The 17,513-nt window shown below is 36.4% G+C and overlaps 1 protein-coding gene across 2 annotated transcripts in view; it reads right to left on the bottom strand.

Annotated features, from left to right (window-relative positions):
• Positions 1 to 17,513, bottom strand: part of CASK (calcium/calmodulin-dependent serine protein kinase (MAGUK family)) — a 139,992-nt gene that overhangs the window by 64,197 nt on the left and 58,282 nt on the right. For both annotated transcript variants that reach the window (XM_009318891.1, XM_009318892.1), the window contains exons 8-9: positions 17,075 to 17,174; positions 3,349 to 3,470 (exon numbers count right to left, since the gene is read on the bottom strand). In XM_009318891.1, the coding sequence (XP_009317166.1) occupies positions 3,349 to 3,470; positions 17,075 to 17,174 (222 nt within the window). The remainder of the gene's footprint in view (positions 1 to 3,348; positions 3,471 to 17,074; positions 17,175 to 17,513) is intronic.

Raw genomic sequence — 17,513 nt, 5'->3', positions numbered from 1 at the left:
GCCAAGGAAGAGGAACAGTAGTTTTAATGCAAAGTGACAGCCACAACTTCAGAAGAGATTATAAAATTCCTACTTAGTGGAATATAATGCTTTACAGGTGACTTGTTCTGGTGGCCTCATTAACCCCAAATACTCTGAGAGTAATAAACAGTTTCCCTGACAGAATTTCATCCAAGTACAACTGATGATTTTTTCAGAGTTCTGAGAGAAACTGTAATAGTATCAATGCATAAACAGAAATCACTCTCCCACATTCAAGTTACTGAAATGAAAAAGCTACCCTTTCAAATAATACTGTCTGTAACTTGCTTCAGTCTTTCAAATATGTATTTCATAACATTGCAATTTTTAGAATTTTATTTTGTATTATTCTAATCAAAGTATCTTTGGGAAGATTTGATCAGCCCCCTTCCACATAGCATAATAAAACAAAAATGCTTTTTGATAGCGTTTTGTTCTCACAAACATGATATTATAGTGTGCATTTAAATGTATCCCTTTCTGTCTAAGAGAACGATCATGACTCTTAAATAAAAGAATGGCAAAATGGTATGAATTCATTGCAGTTTTTTCTTGTTTAAAAGGCTACAGCAGACCATTACAGAAATATTAGATCATTAGTGAAGTACTATGAACCAGACTGGTACTGTAAAGAACAGAAAAAAGCAAAAGTATTGCAGAAGTGTAAGTTAATGTCTGGTAGACCTGTCATACCGCAAAATACTTCAACTAAGGCCATCTGGTTTACCGAAGTCCAAAAGTTATACGACAACATAATAGCGGTTAATAAATATGTAAAACCTTCCTGCATGAATGACACAAGTATTGCAGTTCTTATTATTACCCTCCTGTTATTCTCCTCTTGTCCAGATTTTTATTTCTCATTCATATTATCTGATCACCTTTCTATACTGCAGCATGCAATATGAAAAGACAGAGTAATTTAAGCATCTGGAACACAAGCCAGATGAACTTACACTGGGAAAAAAAGATTCATATTTTAATACAAATTGCAAGATAGGTTGTTGGAGATGCAATTCAGGAAAGTCATGAGCTCCTAATCCCTTCTTCCTGCATGCTTCATACGATTTTATCCAAGGACCGTTTAATGCAAAATGCATAAACAGTTATCAAGAACAAAGATTAGAACCGTAGAATCTTGTGCCAGAGCAAAGCCCTCATCACTTAACAGCTAACTCTGTCTGGTTTCTTGAGTCATACAGGCAGCTACGTTGTGGGGAAGCTTTACCAGAAGACTTATGTTCCCATACAGGCCAGTTCAGAACCCTGCAGCTGGGTTCTCTTCTGGAAGGAAGTATGTGTGGATTTGAGTCCTCTGAAGTTGAAGGATGCACAGAATCCAGGTAGCCCACTATTTACCAATCCTAAGCAAATTGTAAGAAGTGTACAAATCATCTACTACATTTTAAACAGTTTGGACACCAAAGGAACTATGGCACCATTTACATTCAGATCATACCCCTGCAAAGCTGCATATAGGAACTAAAGCATTCAACAATTTTTCAGAAACTCTTTAAAGTTTCTACAACCATAATCATCTACCTGCAGATCAGATAGCTGGAATGACTCCTATTTCTCCCTGTCTTTCACTGGCTAAAAAGCATAGACATCTTGTTAGATTTGTGATATTCACTGAGGTATCCAAGCTGTTAAATTTAAGACATAGTAATAAAATGGTCATCATCTATACGGTCACATGAGCATTTTGGTTTGATTCAGGAGTGCATTTTTGAAATGAATCTTCTGATTATGCCCACCTACCATTCTTTGGTTTTCATTGTACAGTGTTACCAGAGCATATTTACTCTCAAATGACACTAAAATAGAAGATGCTGTTCACCTACCAGTGGTTACTCAGTCCATACGACTGCAGTATAGCTAGTATAAAGTAAAAACCCTCAAAATACACAGCATTGTCAACACCGGGTCCTCAGTGTCAACTGCTTTGCTCTACAGATCTGCTATTGTTATGTTGTAGTACTTGCTAATGTGGACATAGCCTATACCTCTGTGGATTTGGTTCCATCGTGACTTTTTTCTCAGTGGAATGTGTAGATTGCTTTAGAAAAAGTTTGTCTTGCCTGAAAGCAAGTCCTCTGTCTTCAACATGAAGCATCCATATATCCCAGAAAAAAATCAGGGAAAGTTTTTTCTGCTTCTTTTTGACCTTTATTTTAGACCCCAATGCTGTGCAGACACAGAAATCAATGACAGTGTGATATGCTTTTGAATTTGTCCTTCACTGAGCGTCTTGGCACTCATGTGAGGGATGGAGCGTAAGCCTGCAGTGATGCTGAAGGTCCCTGTTTTTGCAGAGAGTTGAAGTTCAGCAAATACTTCTACCTCAAAACTATACATATGTTTTCCCAAATCTACATGATTTTGGAGAAAGTACAATATATTTGCTTGTTAGGCCTTCTTGGTTAAAGAACTATTGGGAAATATAAACAGGATTTCTGCATGTGACAAGGTAACAAGAAACTTTGAAAACAGGAAGTCCTCAAGGCACAGAAAGGTAAGTAGCGTGCAAGCATTTTTCTCTCAAACAGCAGACTACTTGCTTTTCAAAATTATTTTTGCGAAATAGAGCGCTTTAGTTTTCTGGAAGAAAAAAAAATAAATCTATGAACCATCTGATATCACAGTTGATCTGCACGTGTAGCCAGACAGTGAACTGTGCTTAAGGATAGACAGTGAAGAAACAGGAACCAGATCTTGATTATGCCTACCAGGAGGCACTAACCTGTATCTTCCAGCTTTGTAATTTTTGCACACTTTCTTGTGGAACACCCACTGCTGTCTTATGGAGTAATAGCTCTCATGAACCACAGAATAATACAGATTTAAATGACTGACCCTATTACATACTGTGTTCAAGAATAGGACAGAAACAAGCATATCTAGGTGTTTCACACAAAAAATGTCCTACTTGTAAGAATATCCATAGAACTCATCTAAGATTATTATATTACTTAAAAATAATAAAAAAGGAATGAATCTGTACAAAGTTACAATTCACATTTAAAATAAAAAATAAAATCCAGTCCTTATCGAAAGGAAAAAGCCTATTCTGATGAATTATTTTACAGCAAAGCTATTAATTCAAACCAAGTCATTAACAACTTACATATTGTAAAATATTCCGCATGTATAGACTTAAAATGTATTTTTGTGTAAAGTAGTTAGTTGATTGTTACATTCCACACCTAAATAAATTCATTTTGGTATGAAACAAAAAAAGAGAATATATTCCGGATAAAACAAAATATTATCCAATGAACAACAGACACAGGAACACATTCAAATTATTTATCACAGAAAACTTACATCTAGTAGCGTGTGAAGATGCTGATCCTGGAAAACACTGTGAAGAAAATCTAAGTCTTTTTCGCTGCAGTCTGTAAGTGCATGAATTTCTTCCAGGCTGTCCAGCACCTGTGAGACTGCTCCTATGGGGCAATAAACAGGAAAAAAAAAGAAAGAATAAAAATCAATAAAGCAAAGACTCACGGTAAACTGAACTTTGGAAAAGGACACTTTCACTTCATCTGGTACAACTGGAACAGGAACTTTAAAAAGCTGGAGTTTTTACAGGAAAACTCACTGAATAAACTTTACGTGTATCAACAGTGCCCATATATAGTGTAATTATACATAAGAAATGGTTTAACTGAAGAGAGGTTAAAACCTGTTTTTATTAAGCTTAGCTTTATTCTATTTTAGCCTGGTTTCCAACGATGTCTTACGAAGTTACTTGGATTATCTGCCCAACTGCCCGTCCTCACCATTCTCACCCCAATTTTCTCTTTTTTCACTTTTTGAACTGCTGGCCAATTTCAAATACATATTCCAAATCAGTAAAAATTTGAAAGAAGCAACACTTTCACAAATTCTTTTAAAATCAGCATCTGGACAGAGGAGGGAAGAGAGCGAAAGACCTGACTGCTGTGTTCGCTGGAGGAGGAAAAAAAAGCTGTAACCTGAGCTCCAGTTTTTGTTCTGTTTGTTCTGCTTGCCTGGTTATCTCAGACCCAGTTATAGCACTTGCTGCCTTTTGACCAGTGGATTGTTTTGGGTCACAGGAACATGGGGATGATTTTTATATAGTGTAAGGGTGAGAAGTGAGGGATATGGGGACAAAAAGGAGAAACAGGAGGCATTACAGAAGGTGGAAGTCCATGAGGAGAGTTGAACTCACAGCAGGGGAGGATACAGAAACACAACACAAATCCATAGTAAACCAGTCGCTATTGGTTCCCTGTGGAACAATTTGTTTTAAAAATCAGATATCAGTGGTGGCTACCACTTGTGTGCATTACTAGCAATGCTAACTTTGGCTTATCTAAACACCCACAGCCCATGTCTTCAGTTTTTCCACAGTGGTATAAGCATCTGGAAAGATGGCGGCATATCCAGTGTTAGTCTGCAAAAATGCTGGTGCCTGACAGTGAACTGCTGAATGCTTTTTCATAAATAAATTCTTAATTCTGGATACAGTATTCTACACATTCTGTAATTCACTAATTTCTCCTGAATATGTTTATTCTGTTTACTTATTCATTTGCCAGTGTCCTTTTGTCAAGATAGATAATATCTAAAAAATTGCTGTATTTCTTGAAATTCCATCCTCCGCTGTACAAACAATTCTTACCAGCCTTCCTTAACTCAAGCCCTTTTGTAATCTATTGCATTTTCAGAATGTAATAAAAACAAAAACCCCAAGCCCCTCCTAACAACACAAGGAAACAAGTTAAATTCACTTATTTCTCTGAAAACCTTGAAAAATGGGAATAAACATAACAAAATACACAAAAACTATTATACAAGACTTGTGACCTCATGGCTTAGAAGGACGAGTAAGTTACAAGTCTAGAAACTCTTGCATCGCATTTAGCGCAAGTCTCAACCTAGGATTCTCCTCACAGGTCCTTGTACACCAAGGTTAAGAACGACAGTATTCCCCTCACTCACAACTCATGGCTCAGGAGCAATAAGACTTCTTAGTCCCCTTCCATTAAATGTGTCTGACTACTTACTTCCAACTGATGTATTAATTTAAGTTATGTTCCTTTAAAAAAGTGGTGGCTGGTCAGCAAATAAAACTAATGCTGTGCATGGGGTCAGGTGCACTGAAGAAGAGAAAAAACTGCCATGCCCTTGATAACGAATAAGCATGCTCAGCTGAAAGGAACTGTCCATATTCCTCTGCCTGCGTCACAGCTTCCTCACTGGGAGTCACAGCAGGAAACCTGAGAAAATACAGGGACTGGGAATCTGCTGGTAAGAGCACGGAGAGATCCCAGCTAAGCCTCAAAGGCAAGGAAGAAAAACATTACCTAGGGACCCAAAAGGGATTGTGCTGAGTTTCTTTTAACGTTTTCAGTGCATCAGTTAAAGGTTGATGAACTCAGAGATCTTCAAGCCCGAAGTTGACTTTCCAGGATGCAGCTGGCAGAAGGAAATTTGTTACAATTCTCTTTTATTTCTTTTCTTGTCATGCTCAGAGTTTAAATTAATTATTCTCTTTTCTAGCAAAACTTTGCTTTCTAGGTTCAAAGCCCTTTCTGTGTATTTGGAGTGTTTACTTTAAGGAAAACTCAAGAGAAGATTCACTTCAGAGGCTTGGATATCTTAAGAGTCTCTAATACTGCTCAATGTTGCTCATAACGCTTAAAACTTGAGCTAAAACCAGAACCAATGAAAAGTATGTTCAAAGTTGTCTGCAGTGCTGTATTATTGTGAAACACTGAATGCCCTGGAACACCACATTATTTATTTGACAATATTATTTACTTTGGGAATTTTATTTTGTGGAATACTTTGAGGTCTTTCAAATAGAAATAGAAGTTACTACTTTTTTAACATTTGTGTCTCAACAACCTTTTGAATATCTGGGAATTCCAAAACATTAAGCTTTGTTCATTAGGTCTTTTTTCTCCTGTCCATTGGTCACATCAAATAGATGGCTGTAAAAGAAAGTTTCCAAGAATGTCCTTAACAAATTTGATGAGAAGTTCTGACAGTGCCTTTGCTAATCCCTCAAAATCAGAGTTCTACCCTCTATGTTTTTTTTTACCTACAATCTTATGCTGTATCTACTGCCATGTCTTTCACGCATTTACAAATAACAGGCACCTGCATGAGAAAATGGCATAGTAGCAATATACTGACAGCATGTCATTGCATAAAAAAGTGATAGAACAATTCTACAGGCATTTTTGTGAACACCTAAACTCTCTCTTTTACAGACATCTGGTTAAAAGCCTAAGAGTACCTTTCAGAAGAGTTTTAAATTCAGATAAGAGATAGTACATAAAATAAAATTAACCAATCTTTACAGCACACCTGTCCCTAAAAAGATTCATATTCTATCATATTTAAGCTAAATTTCTAACCTTTGGGGAAAGTGTAAAAGCACTCAATATTTATAATTAAAGCTTGTGTCCTCTAGAAATAGGATTTAATCTCTTTTCATCATTGCAAATGCACCCATTTTAGCCTCAGAATAGATGATAAAGGAAAGACTTAAGTGAGTTATTATACAGTCATAAAAAAGCTCAGATTTCTCATGGTCTGTAGCAGTTACAGACAGAATCTATAAATATAAAAATTAGAATGATGCATAAATATTAGGAAGCCAGGGGAAAAAAAGGAATTTGACTAACTTGACTGGCTTTGTTTGTTTGCTTTTTAAGACTCCCTAAAGTAAACTTTGTTAGAAAATGCTGCTTATTGCCAGAGAACTTTCAAGTAGTCCCAACCACTTAGGTGAGATGAATCTCACCCTGCACCTGAAGTAACTACAAAAGATATACACATACGATTGTGCATGAAAGGTTGTAATTCCAGCGATACAAGTAGAAGACTCTTCTCCACAGTAATAGTTACAAAATCCACACCAAACACGGTTGTGTGAGAAGACTCTGGTAACTGGAATGGATCCTACTGTAATTGCACATATGTTCTCAGTGTGCAAATAAGCAGTGATATTCTGGGCCATGCACATAACCTTGTCTTTCTTGTATTCCCGTAAGACTACCTAAGAAAGGATAGCTGCAACTATTCAGAGTTCCCTTGGGGCTGACAGCTCTGAAAAGTTGAAAACTATGGGCTCTCACTATACTAAAAAGTCAGAATGCTTATGACCGTCTTCTGCAGTCAGTACTAGTACATGAAATGTTTTTATAGTTAGTGGAATGACTTCTTAAGGATATCACCAAATTGCTTCTAAGAAGATGGAGATGAACTGAGTAGCTTTCTGCCTACTGAGGCAGATCTGTTATTTGTCAGTTAGACATATTTGCTTTATAAGGCAACAACTTGGGGTTATTTCTTCACCCAGAGTGTAGTCAAAGTTATCATAGCTATTTCCCGCAGGTTCTGTTACCTCATTTATGGAGGTGGCCATTCAGAAATAGTTCTCTCTTACAGCTGAATTCTATCTCTAGAGCCTTTGTAGTTCTCATAGAGTGCCCTTAATACCACCTGAAGTTGGTGGTATTAAGTTGGTATGGACACTGGTTCATCAAGTTGCAAGTAGACAAAGCTTTGGTAAAATAGAGTGCTGCTATTACATCCTCGCACCTAGCTATTCTAATCTGGAACAGGTGGTTTGGCTAGAGAAACTGAACTTTAGAGGTAGGTAGGAGCTGCTTACTTCCCCCCAGAAGAGAATAAAAGATAATAAAAGAAATCTTTAAAATACTATTCCAAGAATTGTCTACATATTCTCCAATAGTAATATGTCTCCACCACAAAACACCCCAAAAGTTTGCTTTTCCGAGGCTCTGCAAACAAGGCAGGTACAACTGACTTCTTCTCTTATGCAGCAGGCAGTACAGAGAATTACTAGCTTCCTTTCATGCAGCAGTGATCTGCGACAGTGTATGACTAAAAGAGTGTTCAGGTAAGAAGACTTAGATCTTGCAAAACACAAAGACTATAATTCTGACTACAAACACATTCTGAGAGAGAGTAAAAGAATTCTTTGTTAATGCCCATTTAAATCTTGGTCAGTCATAAACCCTCTTCTGAGCAATGAAAACTTGTTAGAGGAAGCCTGACCTTGTTTAAATACAAAACTATAAAACCATTACCTTTTTGCAAGTCTCCTGCAATTAGTATGCCAGGAAACGACTCTGCAGAAGACCTTATAACAACCATTATAACAATAGCATATTTCTATTAAAGAGACACTGACAAAATCTAAACCCCGTAGATTTGTAGAACCGTATAAAATTAAGTTCCTGACACCAACCACCCATTTTAATCCTGTTCATTCTTATAAACTACCTTAATCTGGATTTGTTGTATAAATAGGTAAGAAACTATGCCTTGAAGATTTTAGAGTGGTTTTTAAATGACTAACCAAGGCTTAGCTGCTATTTGCAATTTCTCTATATATCACAATTCAATCCTTATGCCAGTTAATCTACAATCAACACAAGCTGATTTCTCCCAACTTCATCTCTTGTCTGCCTTCTCGAGTGCAGCTGCTGGAAATGAAATTAAAAAACAGTCCTGGCTCTCAAAGCACAGGCATTTCAGAAGGTAGGATTTACATTTCACGTGGTTTATGAAGAGTTCTGCAGCTAGCACATACAGCAAGGAAGAAGATAAACCATCAGAAATTGTTAGATTTTAGAGGGATCAAATATTAGAATCACTAAATGAAGTCACTGGATATAATCTCATAAAAACCAAGCATGGACATTATTATAAAATGCAGTTATTTTCAGAAAAAAAATATAAGTATCGTGAGATTCTGATAGAGCACATCTGGTGAAGTGACAATGAGATAATTTTTACCAACTCTAATGTGAGATTCAAGTTTCATGGATTTTATGTTTATTTTTCACATATGACAAATAAAACAAAGATTCTTTGCTTCTGCTTTAAGACTCCAGCGACACTTACACCTTTAAATGATCTATTTAGTGACAACTGTATAAATCAGTGCCTCCAGCAGTTTTGTTTTGCTGGCATCTGATTACGATACCCTAAAAACACAAGGCATAAATGTTTAACACATTAGGTAATTAAGTACTATATCAAAATGCTGTGGAAATGAAGGGGTGCCTGTCAGCTAAGGTTTTCAAATCACAATCACATACACGTTTAAAACGGTTCACATTAGCCAAACACGAAAGTCTAGGCTCAATACCAGCATAATTATAAAATACTATGCCCACATTATATACAAGGCCAGGTTTGCCTTAGTAGCAGTGGACAGGAGTTAGAAACGTGTAAGAAAGATCACCTCTATTTCCTGCTGGTCCTTGTAAAGAAAATAAATAAACATATGCTATTTCCATTAAAGGCGAGAAAAGAATCTTTTACAGAGACAGGGCCTTTTCACTACTTGTGCCGATGTAACTTCTTAGATTAAGAGAAAGCCAACTGAGGACCAGATGCCTTTCATCACTTTAAAAGACATCTGCAAGAATCACTAGAGTTGAGACGCCTCTAACCTCACACAGTGATTTGTTGCTCTTTGCTGTTCACTATATTCCAGAGCAACTATCTCTGTAAGGACAGATGACAGCCAAAGCATGTGCGTATATATATGCCTATAATAGTTTAAAATAAGGTGGGAGATACATGTTTCACATATATACTCAACAGTGTAATTAAAACGAAAGGCAAGTAAGGACTCTATCCTCCTCAAATTTGAGCTATATAGCGTTTAATTACTTCTTCCTTCTTGGACAGAAACCAAACAGCCAAGTTTAGACACTCTCTAAATTTACAAATAAGCTCCTACATGCATGCAGTTCTGTGAATGCTACTGGGAAGCAATTAAGACAGTAATAATATATATACACACATGCACAATATAATATTTTTTAATATATGTCAAAAAACAATCAGGAAGAGTCTAGAGAGACAACTAGAAAGATGGAGGTTTACGGAGACTACAGTGAAACTGCAAAAAGAAGGCAGTTGGTGTGATGGAAGGGTATAGGGATTTACAACTAAATTAAAGAAGGTAAGAACATCTATGGAATACAAGGGGAAGAAAGGCATGTAAAAGTGAGAGAAGAAACCAAAGGAAACAGGTGCAGGAGAGAAAAACAGGGAGAAAAAGGAAAAGACCAAACAAAGAAAAAAGAAAGAAAAAAAAAAGAAAACGAGATGTTGTTTTCCCAAACAGAAGCACGAACGCAGAGGAGAGTACTATATATGGAAATACAAAAAAGGAGGGGGTGAGGGCAGGGGGGGAGCGGAACTGATGCTTGATTTTGAAGATAGTCTTCGGTTTATTCTGCATGCACAGGGGCACTGTGCATATGCATGTCTCCAGCTTTCTCCTGCATCCATACTCGGGACCTTTACACAAAGTGTGCCAATTCCTTTTCCCAGTTATCTCTCACTATAAAACTAGCTACAAATATGGCAGAAGGCAGTCTGGTGTGGTGATAAAGAAATATGTAGTGAGAAGGTATTGTTTTTCAGATCAGACCTGTGCCTTACAAGTAGCACACTCACATGCAACTAAACAAGTAACTATTTAAACATATGAATACCCTTCACTACTACTTCCTTAGACGCTTTCTTCCTCATTGGAAAAAAACATGGAAACCCTCTTCTGACCAGTATGAGGGCAGCATATCCTGTCAGTCAGTAAGTTTACTGAAGAAAGTCTCTATGTACGAACAAAAAACAAAAATCAGTGGCAGAGGCTCCGTACGAGGTTTCTTTTTTCCCCCTACAACTGTACAAAAATAATACTGTTGCAAAACTTTAACATAAAAACCCACTGAGTTCTCAGTCTCACGTTACTGGGCAGCATTCTGAGATGGGGAAGTACGAGGACAAGGAACAACATCCCCCACAACCTATAAGAACAAAAGAATGAACCAAACAACAACAAAATCCATGACTTTGATCAGAAATGGAGACATGGACGTATGCTGCCCTGACCTAGGATGGAAGAAGCACTGTTAGCCTACAAATCTTAAAATGCTGCAGGAAAAACCCCACTTTTTATAGCCTGTATTTGAGATGCTGAATTTGTTGGTTTTGAAATGGTTGCGGTTTGTATCCAAGGGTCTAGAATGTCACACCTTCTCCTCTGTCAGTATAGTCTGCAGGTTTTAGAAGTGCTTGCGCTTTCAGTCTCTCACAAAGCGTGCAGCTAACTTGCAGCAGAACCTCCTCCCTACGTGTCAATAGTATTCCTTCATTAAGGAGACACATATTGGATAATTATTTAAATCACGTGTATGCATACACACAATGTATGTGCATATATCATGTATCACATCAACACAGAATGATCAAGAAGATTCATGCAAGGGTATAGCAAGAAAATAATATATGACTAATACTACAGTATGTGTTTAGTGTTAGGAGAAAAAAACCCATTAGTCCATGAAAACATTAATTTTGTTACTAAAACGTGAAACCAAACTTTTATCCTTTATTAATTTAATGAAAATTAAATTTTATTTAAGTTGTGTTGCAAATATTGAAAGCAAAAAGCCAGATAATTTTAATACTGCCTCTAAAGGAGAATCTTCAGAATTCCCTGGAAAACATGTTACTTCTGGACAATTATACTTTCAAAGTTATAGACAGATTTAGTCAAAAACTTACAGGCTATTTTTCTTGAACAGGCAGTATTAAAACAGAAAATAGCAAAGAGAAGAGAAGAAAGCTGATTTTTAAACATGCGAAGACATACACCATAGCTGAATGATATGCCTTAAAGGAAAACAAAGGGATACCTACTTTCTGCTGCTAGAAGTCCTAGTAGGAAGGCAGCATTTGGACAAACAACAAACAGTATGAAGATTTCAGAACAAGCGATTTATAAAGCTGCAACCTAGTACACTAGTTTAGCCACAAAATAGTATGAACAAACTGACAAGAACCCCCGCTTTTTTTTTAATATGGTTTCTGTGTGTGAAGCAAATGGGATTTGCAGACTGGGAAGGGAAGCAAGCAAACACTTCACATTGGGAAGGTAGCACATGTACACAGTGTTAGGTATCTATAATACCAGACTTTTTCCAACATTGGTTAAACTATTTTAAAAAACTCATGGACAAAAAATTATTTCAAGTAAGAATATCATAAGAGGTGAACTGAAAAACTATTTCAACATACTGCAGATGAAGCGTAACATCATATTAATTAATATACTTATATTTACTAACTAGAATTTAGCAATATTATATTGAAATCAATTTTTTTTACAAAAGTTTCAGTGAGAACCATTATGAGAACCATTTAGAAATATAACCACTTTATTATTGATTTTAATTAACAGTGACTTCATATACTTAAAAGTTTTTTTATTTAAACATACCAGAACAAAGACTAAACAGCTGAAAAATCATGAAGATTATAACGGAGCATTGGAAACACTCAAACTCATGATCTCAAAACTGATAGTCAGTTATACCTGTAATACTAGATAAGGAATTAATAACTAAATTATAAGGTGAATGTAATTTCCCCCCCCCCCCAAGCACTCATACTTAAAAATGTGACACAAGACCCTTTGCAAATATTTACAAAATCACTGATAATTATTGCATAACAACAGTAATTTTTTTTCTTCCTCATGTCGATGAGACGGATCATTTTTAAGATAGGGGCTTATATTGCCCATATTTCATGGAATCTAAATCCCATGAAACTACTATCCACTCACGAACTTGTGAGTTAATCTAGTCCCATGTATGCTGGGAACAGTGATCTTACAACTTGGCCATACATTTGCTGTTTGATCCCACTCTGAAAGACTATCAGATTTAGCTTTTTCCCCATTATTATTACTTTCAAATTTGAAATTCAAGATCTCGTACTGTTAAAACTTTCTTATTTGATATGACAATATAGATTCTAACAAGATAAAAAAGAATGAAAATTTCAATTTACATACAGCAATCCTGAGACAAAATATCAAAATGCATTTATAAAAATGCCATATGAAATTTGTGCCTTGCAGTTTGAGAAAACAGGCTAGAAACACTGATGTGGACTTAACGTGCCTACTTTCTGTGCAATGCAAAAGCATTGCTTCTACGTTCATCACCTTACACTGTTACCACAGAGCTCAGAAAGCACACAAATGTTCAGGAAATACTGCAACAGTGCTATTTGTTAGCCTAGGCTAAATAAGTACATTTGGTCAGTCACTCTTATAAAATATGCTGCTGCACTTTCTCCGTGGTTAAACCGAAACACAGCATTATAAAAACACCTTACAGGAATTTACAACTGTTTGCAGCAGAAAGCTACCCTGAAACTTGTTAGTCACGTTTCAGAATATGAGTGCTATAAACCAAGCAATTCAAGCAGGCATTGTAGAGGAAAGTCCTTTAACCAAAAGGTAAGATTTGCTTTAATCTAAAAATCAGTTATGCAGTTTTCCAAAGGCTATGGACTATCTGCTGGCTTAACCCCAACACTGACTCAGTAGTTCTGAAAACGTGGCTACAAAAAGGTTTTTGGAAATACAAAGTTATAAAAAACCTCTTCAATTTATTGGCTTTTCTAAAAGCCTAAAAACCTAAACATCCCGAATCTACTTAAAACTCCAAAGTAATCTAAACGGTGTTCCCGAATTCAGCTTCCCAAGTCAAAACGTCAAACAGTTCCACAGCCTTTCCTTGTGCTGCCGCAGAATGGAGGGCTGAAGAAGCAAAAGGAGGAAAAATGAAAAGCTTTACACTGGCGATGTTCATTCTTCAGCCGGAGGCATTGTTATCAGCACTTGAAAATTATACCTCCGTACTTTCCGCTAGGGGACAAACGGTCAGCATATCACACAAGCAGAGGAAATCCTCTGTCTTGATCTCGTGTGCAATCAGGTGATAGGAGAACCAGGGAGGGCAGGGGAGAGGGGAGGGAGTAGGATGGGGAAGTGCAGCAGAGGGCAAACTGATTGTGAATTTCTCTAGCACCTAATTAATTTCATGGTCCACTTCAAATACTCTCTACTGGGCCAATTTTTCTCATGTGCCACATTTAGCCTTTAGGGCTGCTGATTGCTAACTTCTGGTTTATATTTGTTTCAGCATATTAAAAACATCCAAAACATTCACTGCCTTGGGAAATTGATATTTTACCATGTCTTGAAGACATGCAACCTGAAGGTCAAATGTTTTACATTCTGGCAAAGAACATTTGCAAGACGCTTGTCATTTCAGCTGTTTTGTGCCTTACTAAAGAAGTTACTGAACACAGCCTATCAGCAGTAAAGTAATATTTTAGTTTAATAAATATTTACCTAATTTTTCAAAACATTTTAAAAGCTTTTATTATACTCTCTCAAATTTCAGCAAGACTGACTTCTGCCATGTTACCAACAGAATGATAGCAGGATTAAATTAAGTCCCTCAGAGGACAGTTGCTGACGAAAGAGGAAATAGATCACCCAGAACAAGCTGTGGAAACTAAGAATTATTAACACACTCTGTATGAATGAAAGGAAGATGTGTACAGAAGAATACCTGGTTGACTTCAAATGAAATTTATCTGTGCTCATTGCCATCTAATTTAGTTATGCAATTTGCTGACCCTCATTGGAAAGCTCTCTGACAAAAATATCCTTTGTGATTCTGCATCTAAGAAAGTCATCTGACTTGCTACCTATAGTGCCTTCATATCCCAGGCTATTACTCTGGTAGCATAGGAAGATGCTCAAAAAGGGTCCAGCAATCCCAGGTTCACTGAATTCTAAGGAAGAACACCTCTAGATTAATCTGGAAAAAAAACAGAACTGAAATTTTCTGTTTCTGTGTTTAGAAAGACCTGGAGGAGGAGAGGATATACAATTTGCATAACCTAATAAGCATTTACATTTCTGCATCTTTATCTCAGTAGGAGTTCCACATTTGCCTGTTTCTGACAAATCATTTAATTTTAATGGTAAGCTTCATGAAATTTTATGGGAAGATTAAATAGGCAGCAACATTTAAATTATTAAACACTCTTCATTAGAGTTTATGATCATAACATTAAGAGATGTTAGGAAGGAAACTTAAATAACCTTAAGACAGTCAAGTTTCTACTGCAATTCAAGAGTTTTATGTCTAATTTCTACGAACTAGTTCAGTTTAGAATCATCACAAGAGCCTATCTTTACAAGCTACAAATATTTGAAAACTTTATTAGTGTACTTCTGAAGAGGAAACAAAATAGATTTCCATATCTAGCCATTTCAGAAGCTGAGAGTTGCAGTATCTTTTCTTGCAAGTCTCAGTGTTTATCCTGAGATATTAAGTATTTTGTCAGCTAATGTAGTCGGTCAGGGAAACATCATGAAAACTACCCACTTAGTATGGTTTCCTGATCACTGCAACCTCCCATCAGTGAGATCAACAATGTTATTTTAGAGAATAACTACGCTTTCCTAAGAAATCCAAGCTATTGTTTCAGTTATTTCAGAGATGAACACAAGATAACAGTGGATCCAGCACAGATACTCTGCAGAATTTACATGTGTACTGGATTCATGTATACTGTGAACAGAAAAAATAGAACTTGTACCTTTGCTGTGTACTGATATCTGCAATTACATCATCCTGTGAGGAAGACACATGCCCTGTTGATGTGAGACTGAAACTGGATAGAGGAACTGCAGTTTTTAGATTAGGAAAGTTGCCATTGCTGATCATGTTGGTGGCCTATTCATTTTATGGAAATGGGGGAAGTAGCTGGAAACAAAAATTAAAGCACTGCAAGTAATTCTGGGTGAAGTAAAACCAACTTATTCTTTCTTTAGAAGAATATAAGATCCTTACTTACAAGTACCTCAAGTATTCAAAAGCTGGCTGCCTTAATTTAAGCCATGAGGCTGTGATTACCCATTTGCAATAAATGATCTGAGATTCCCATTCACTTCTGTGGAAGTTATGAGCAGTGTGCATCTCTAAGGACAAAGCAATCTTTGAATTTAAATACTCAAACTTGAATTCCAAGAAGTGAAATTTAAGAATTTCAACAACAAAAAAATGTCCCCAATTCCTCTATTAATGACATTGAAATAGTTTGTAAAAATTACTTGCTCATATGAAAGAGCAGAAAAGGAACACAACATATGCGGTCAATAAGTAATTTTCTCACCTATAAAAATATTGGGAAAGAGAATTATCACACAGCAGTTCAGCGCATGTAATTAAGTTCCTGAAATGTCTTCTAGTAAAGTCAGTGTATAGCTAAAATATTCTGCCAGTACTATTTAGTTGTTTAGAAAAATAAAAGAGAGAGTCCTATTGGCCTTAGATTTTTCTTAGAAGTTCATTTAACTTGATCCTAATTTTAGGTCACATAGAACAACCCAGACTTTTGCACTGCAAATGTTGTGAGTAATGTTATATCAAAATTAAGATACATAACTACGACAGGGCTGTGTTAGTATAGGGACTGCCAGGTTATTTAAATTCCTGAATATTGGTCGAGGACAAAAGGACTGCTTGGAGTAAGATCATTGTCCTGCCCAAGGCCTAGCTACATGCTCACAGCACAGCAAAGGTATTATCTTCCCCTTTGAAGTATGTTGGGAGGTCCTTGAAGTACATGTATTGTCTCTCTCTGAAGATTTGGGGGTCTGGGTTATAGTACCAGAAATACTGTCCAGCACGCTTTAAAGAGGAGACATCTTAATCATACTGTTCTCTAAAACAGGAGGTCAAGAAACTCTGGTACACAACGGTTTCTTTTTGTAAATAACTATTAGTAAGGTATGAAACCTTGCTCCTGCCTAAGAATTCAAGACAAAATTCCAATAAGCTTTTACACTCAAGTAATATAAAGAGAAATATGAGGTTATAGCATTATTTGTAACTGAATGTACATACAACAAATAGAAAAATCAGACAGAATTTCTGTAGAAACTTACAACTCTGCAGAGATTTTCTCTTCATTTTCTCCAGTCACTAACACCATGACGACTGAAAATTATTTATGCTTTCACATTTAAACGTTAACTTAATATGTAACTTTATGAAATCATGAGAAATTAGTAAATACTTGGTACTCTAGTGAGTATAGCATTAAGACAAGTTGACTGCAGTAAATATACTTTCTGTTAAAATACCTGAGGAGGTGGGGTCTTCAGAGAAGTCTGGCAGCTCTTCAGGGGGGTCACCATAGAAGGAGTTGAATTTGTGGCTTGACACAGCTGCTAGTACTGCCCCCTGAATAAAAATACCCACAAAGTCTAAATTACACAAAGAAGGATAACGAAACATTTCCAGACACCTTGGATCACTCAGTCTCCTGAGGTCTGTCTTCTGTTGACCTTCTCACTGAAGAGTAAATAATTTTATAGTCTTCAGCTCTGCTTCACTGTTACCAGTCACCATATCTAACACAAGAGCTGGTCATACTCTACTCTAATAAACAGTAAATAATAAACAGTGAGGGGATTAATGAGAACAATTCTTTACGGGAAAGCATTTAAAAATAGTTAAGTGTGAGGCATAAATTCCCATAGTACAATGTAAACAAAATAACTAATTTATTTTCTCTTTCCC

The sequence above is a fragment of the Pygoscelis adeliae genome, unplaced genomic scaffold, assembly GCF_000699105.1.
Source record: "Pygoscelis adeliae isolate BGI_AS28 unplaced genomic scaffold, ASM69910v1 Scaffold92, whole genome shotgun sequence".
In the NCBI taxonomy this organism is placed as follows: domain Eukaryota; kingdom Metazoa; phylum Chordata; class Aves; order Sphenisciformes; family Spheniscidae; genus Pygoscelis; species Pygoscelis adeliae.
This window is presented reverse-complemented; position numbering and strand designations above follow the sequence as displayed.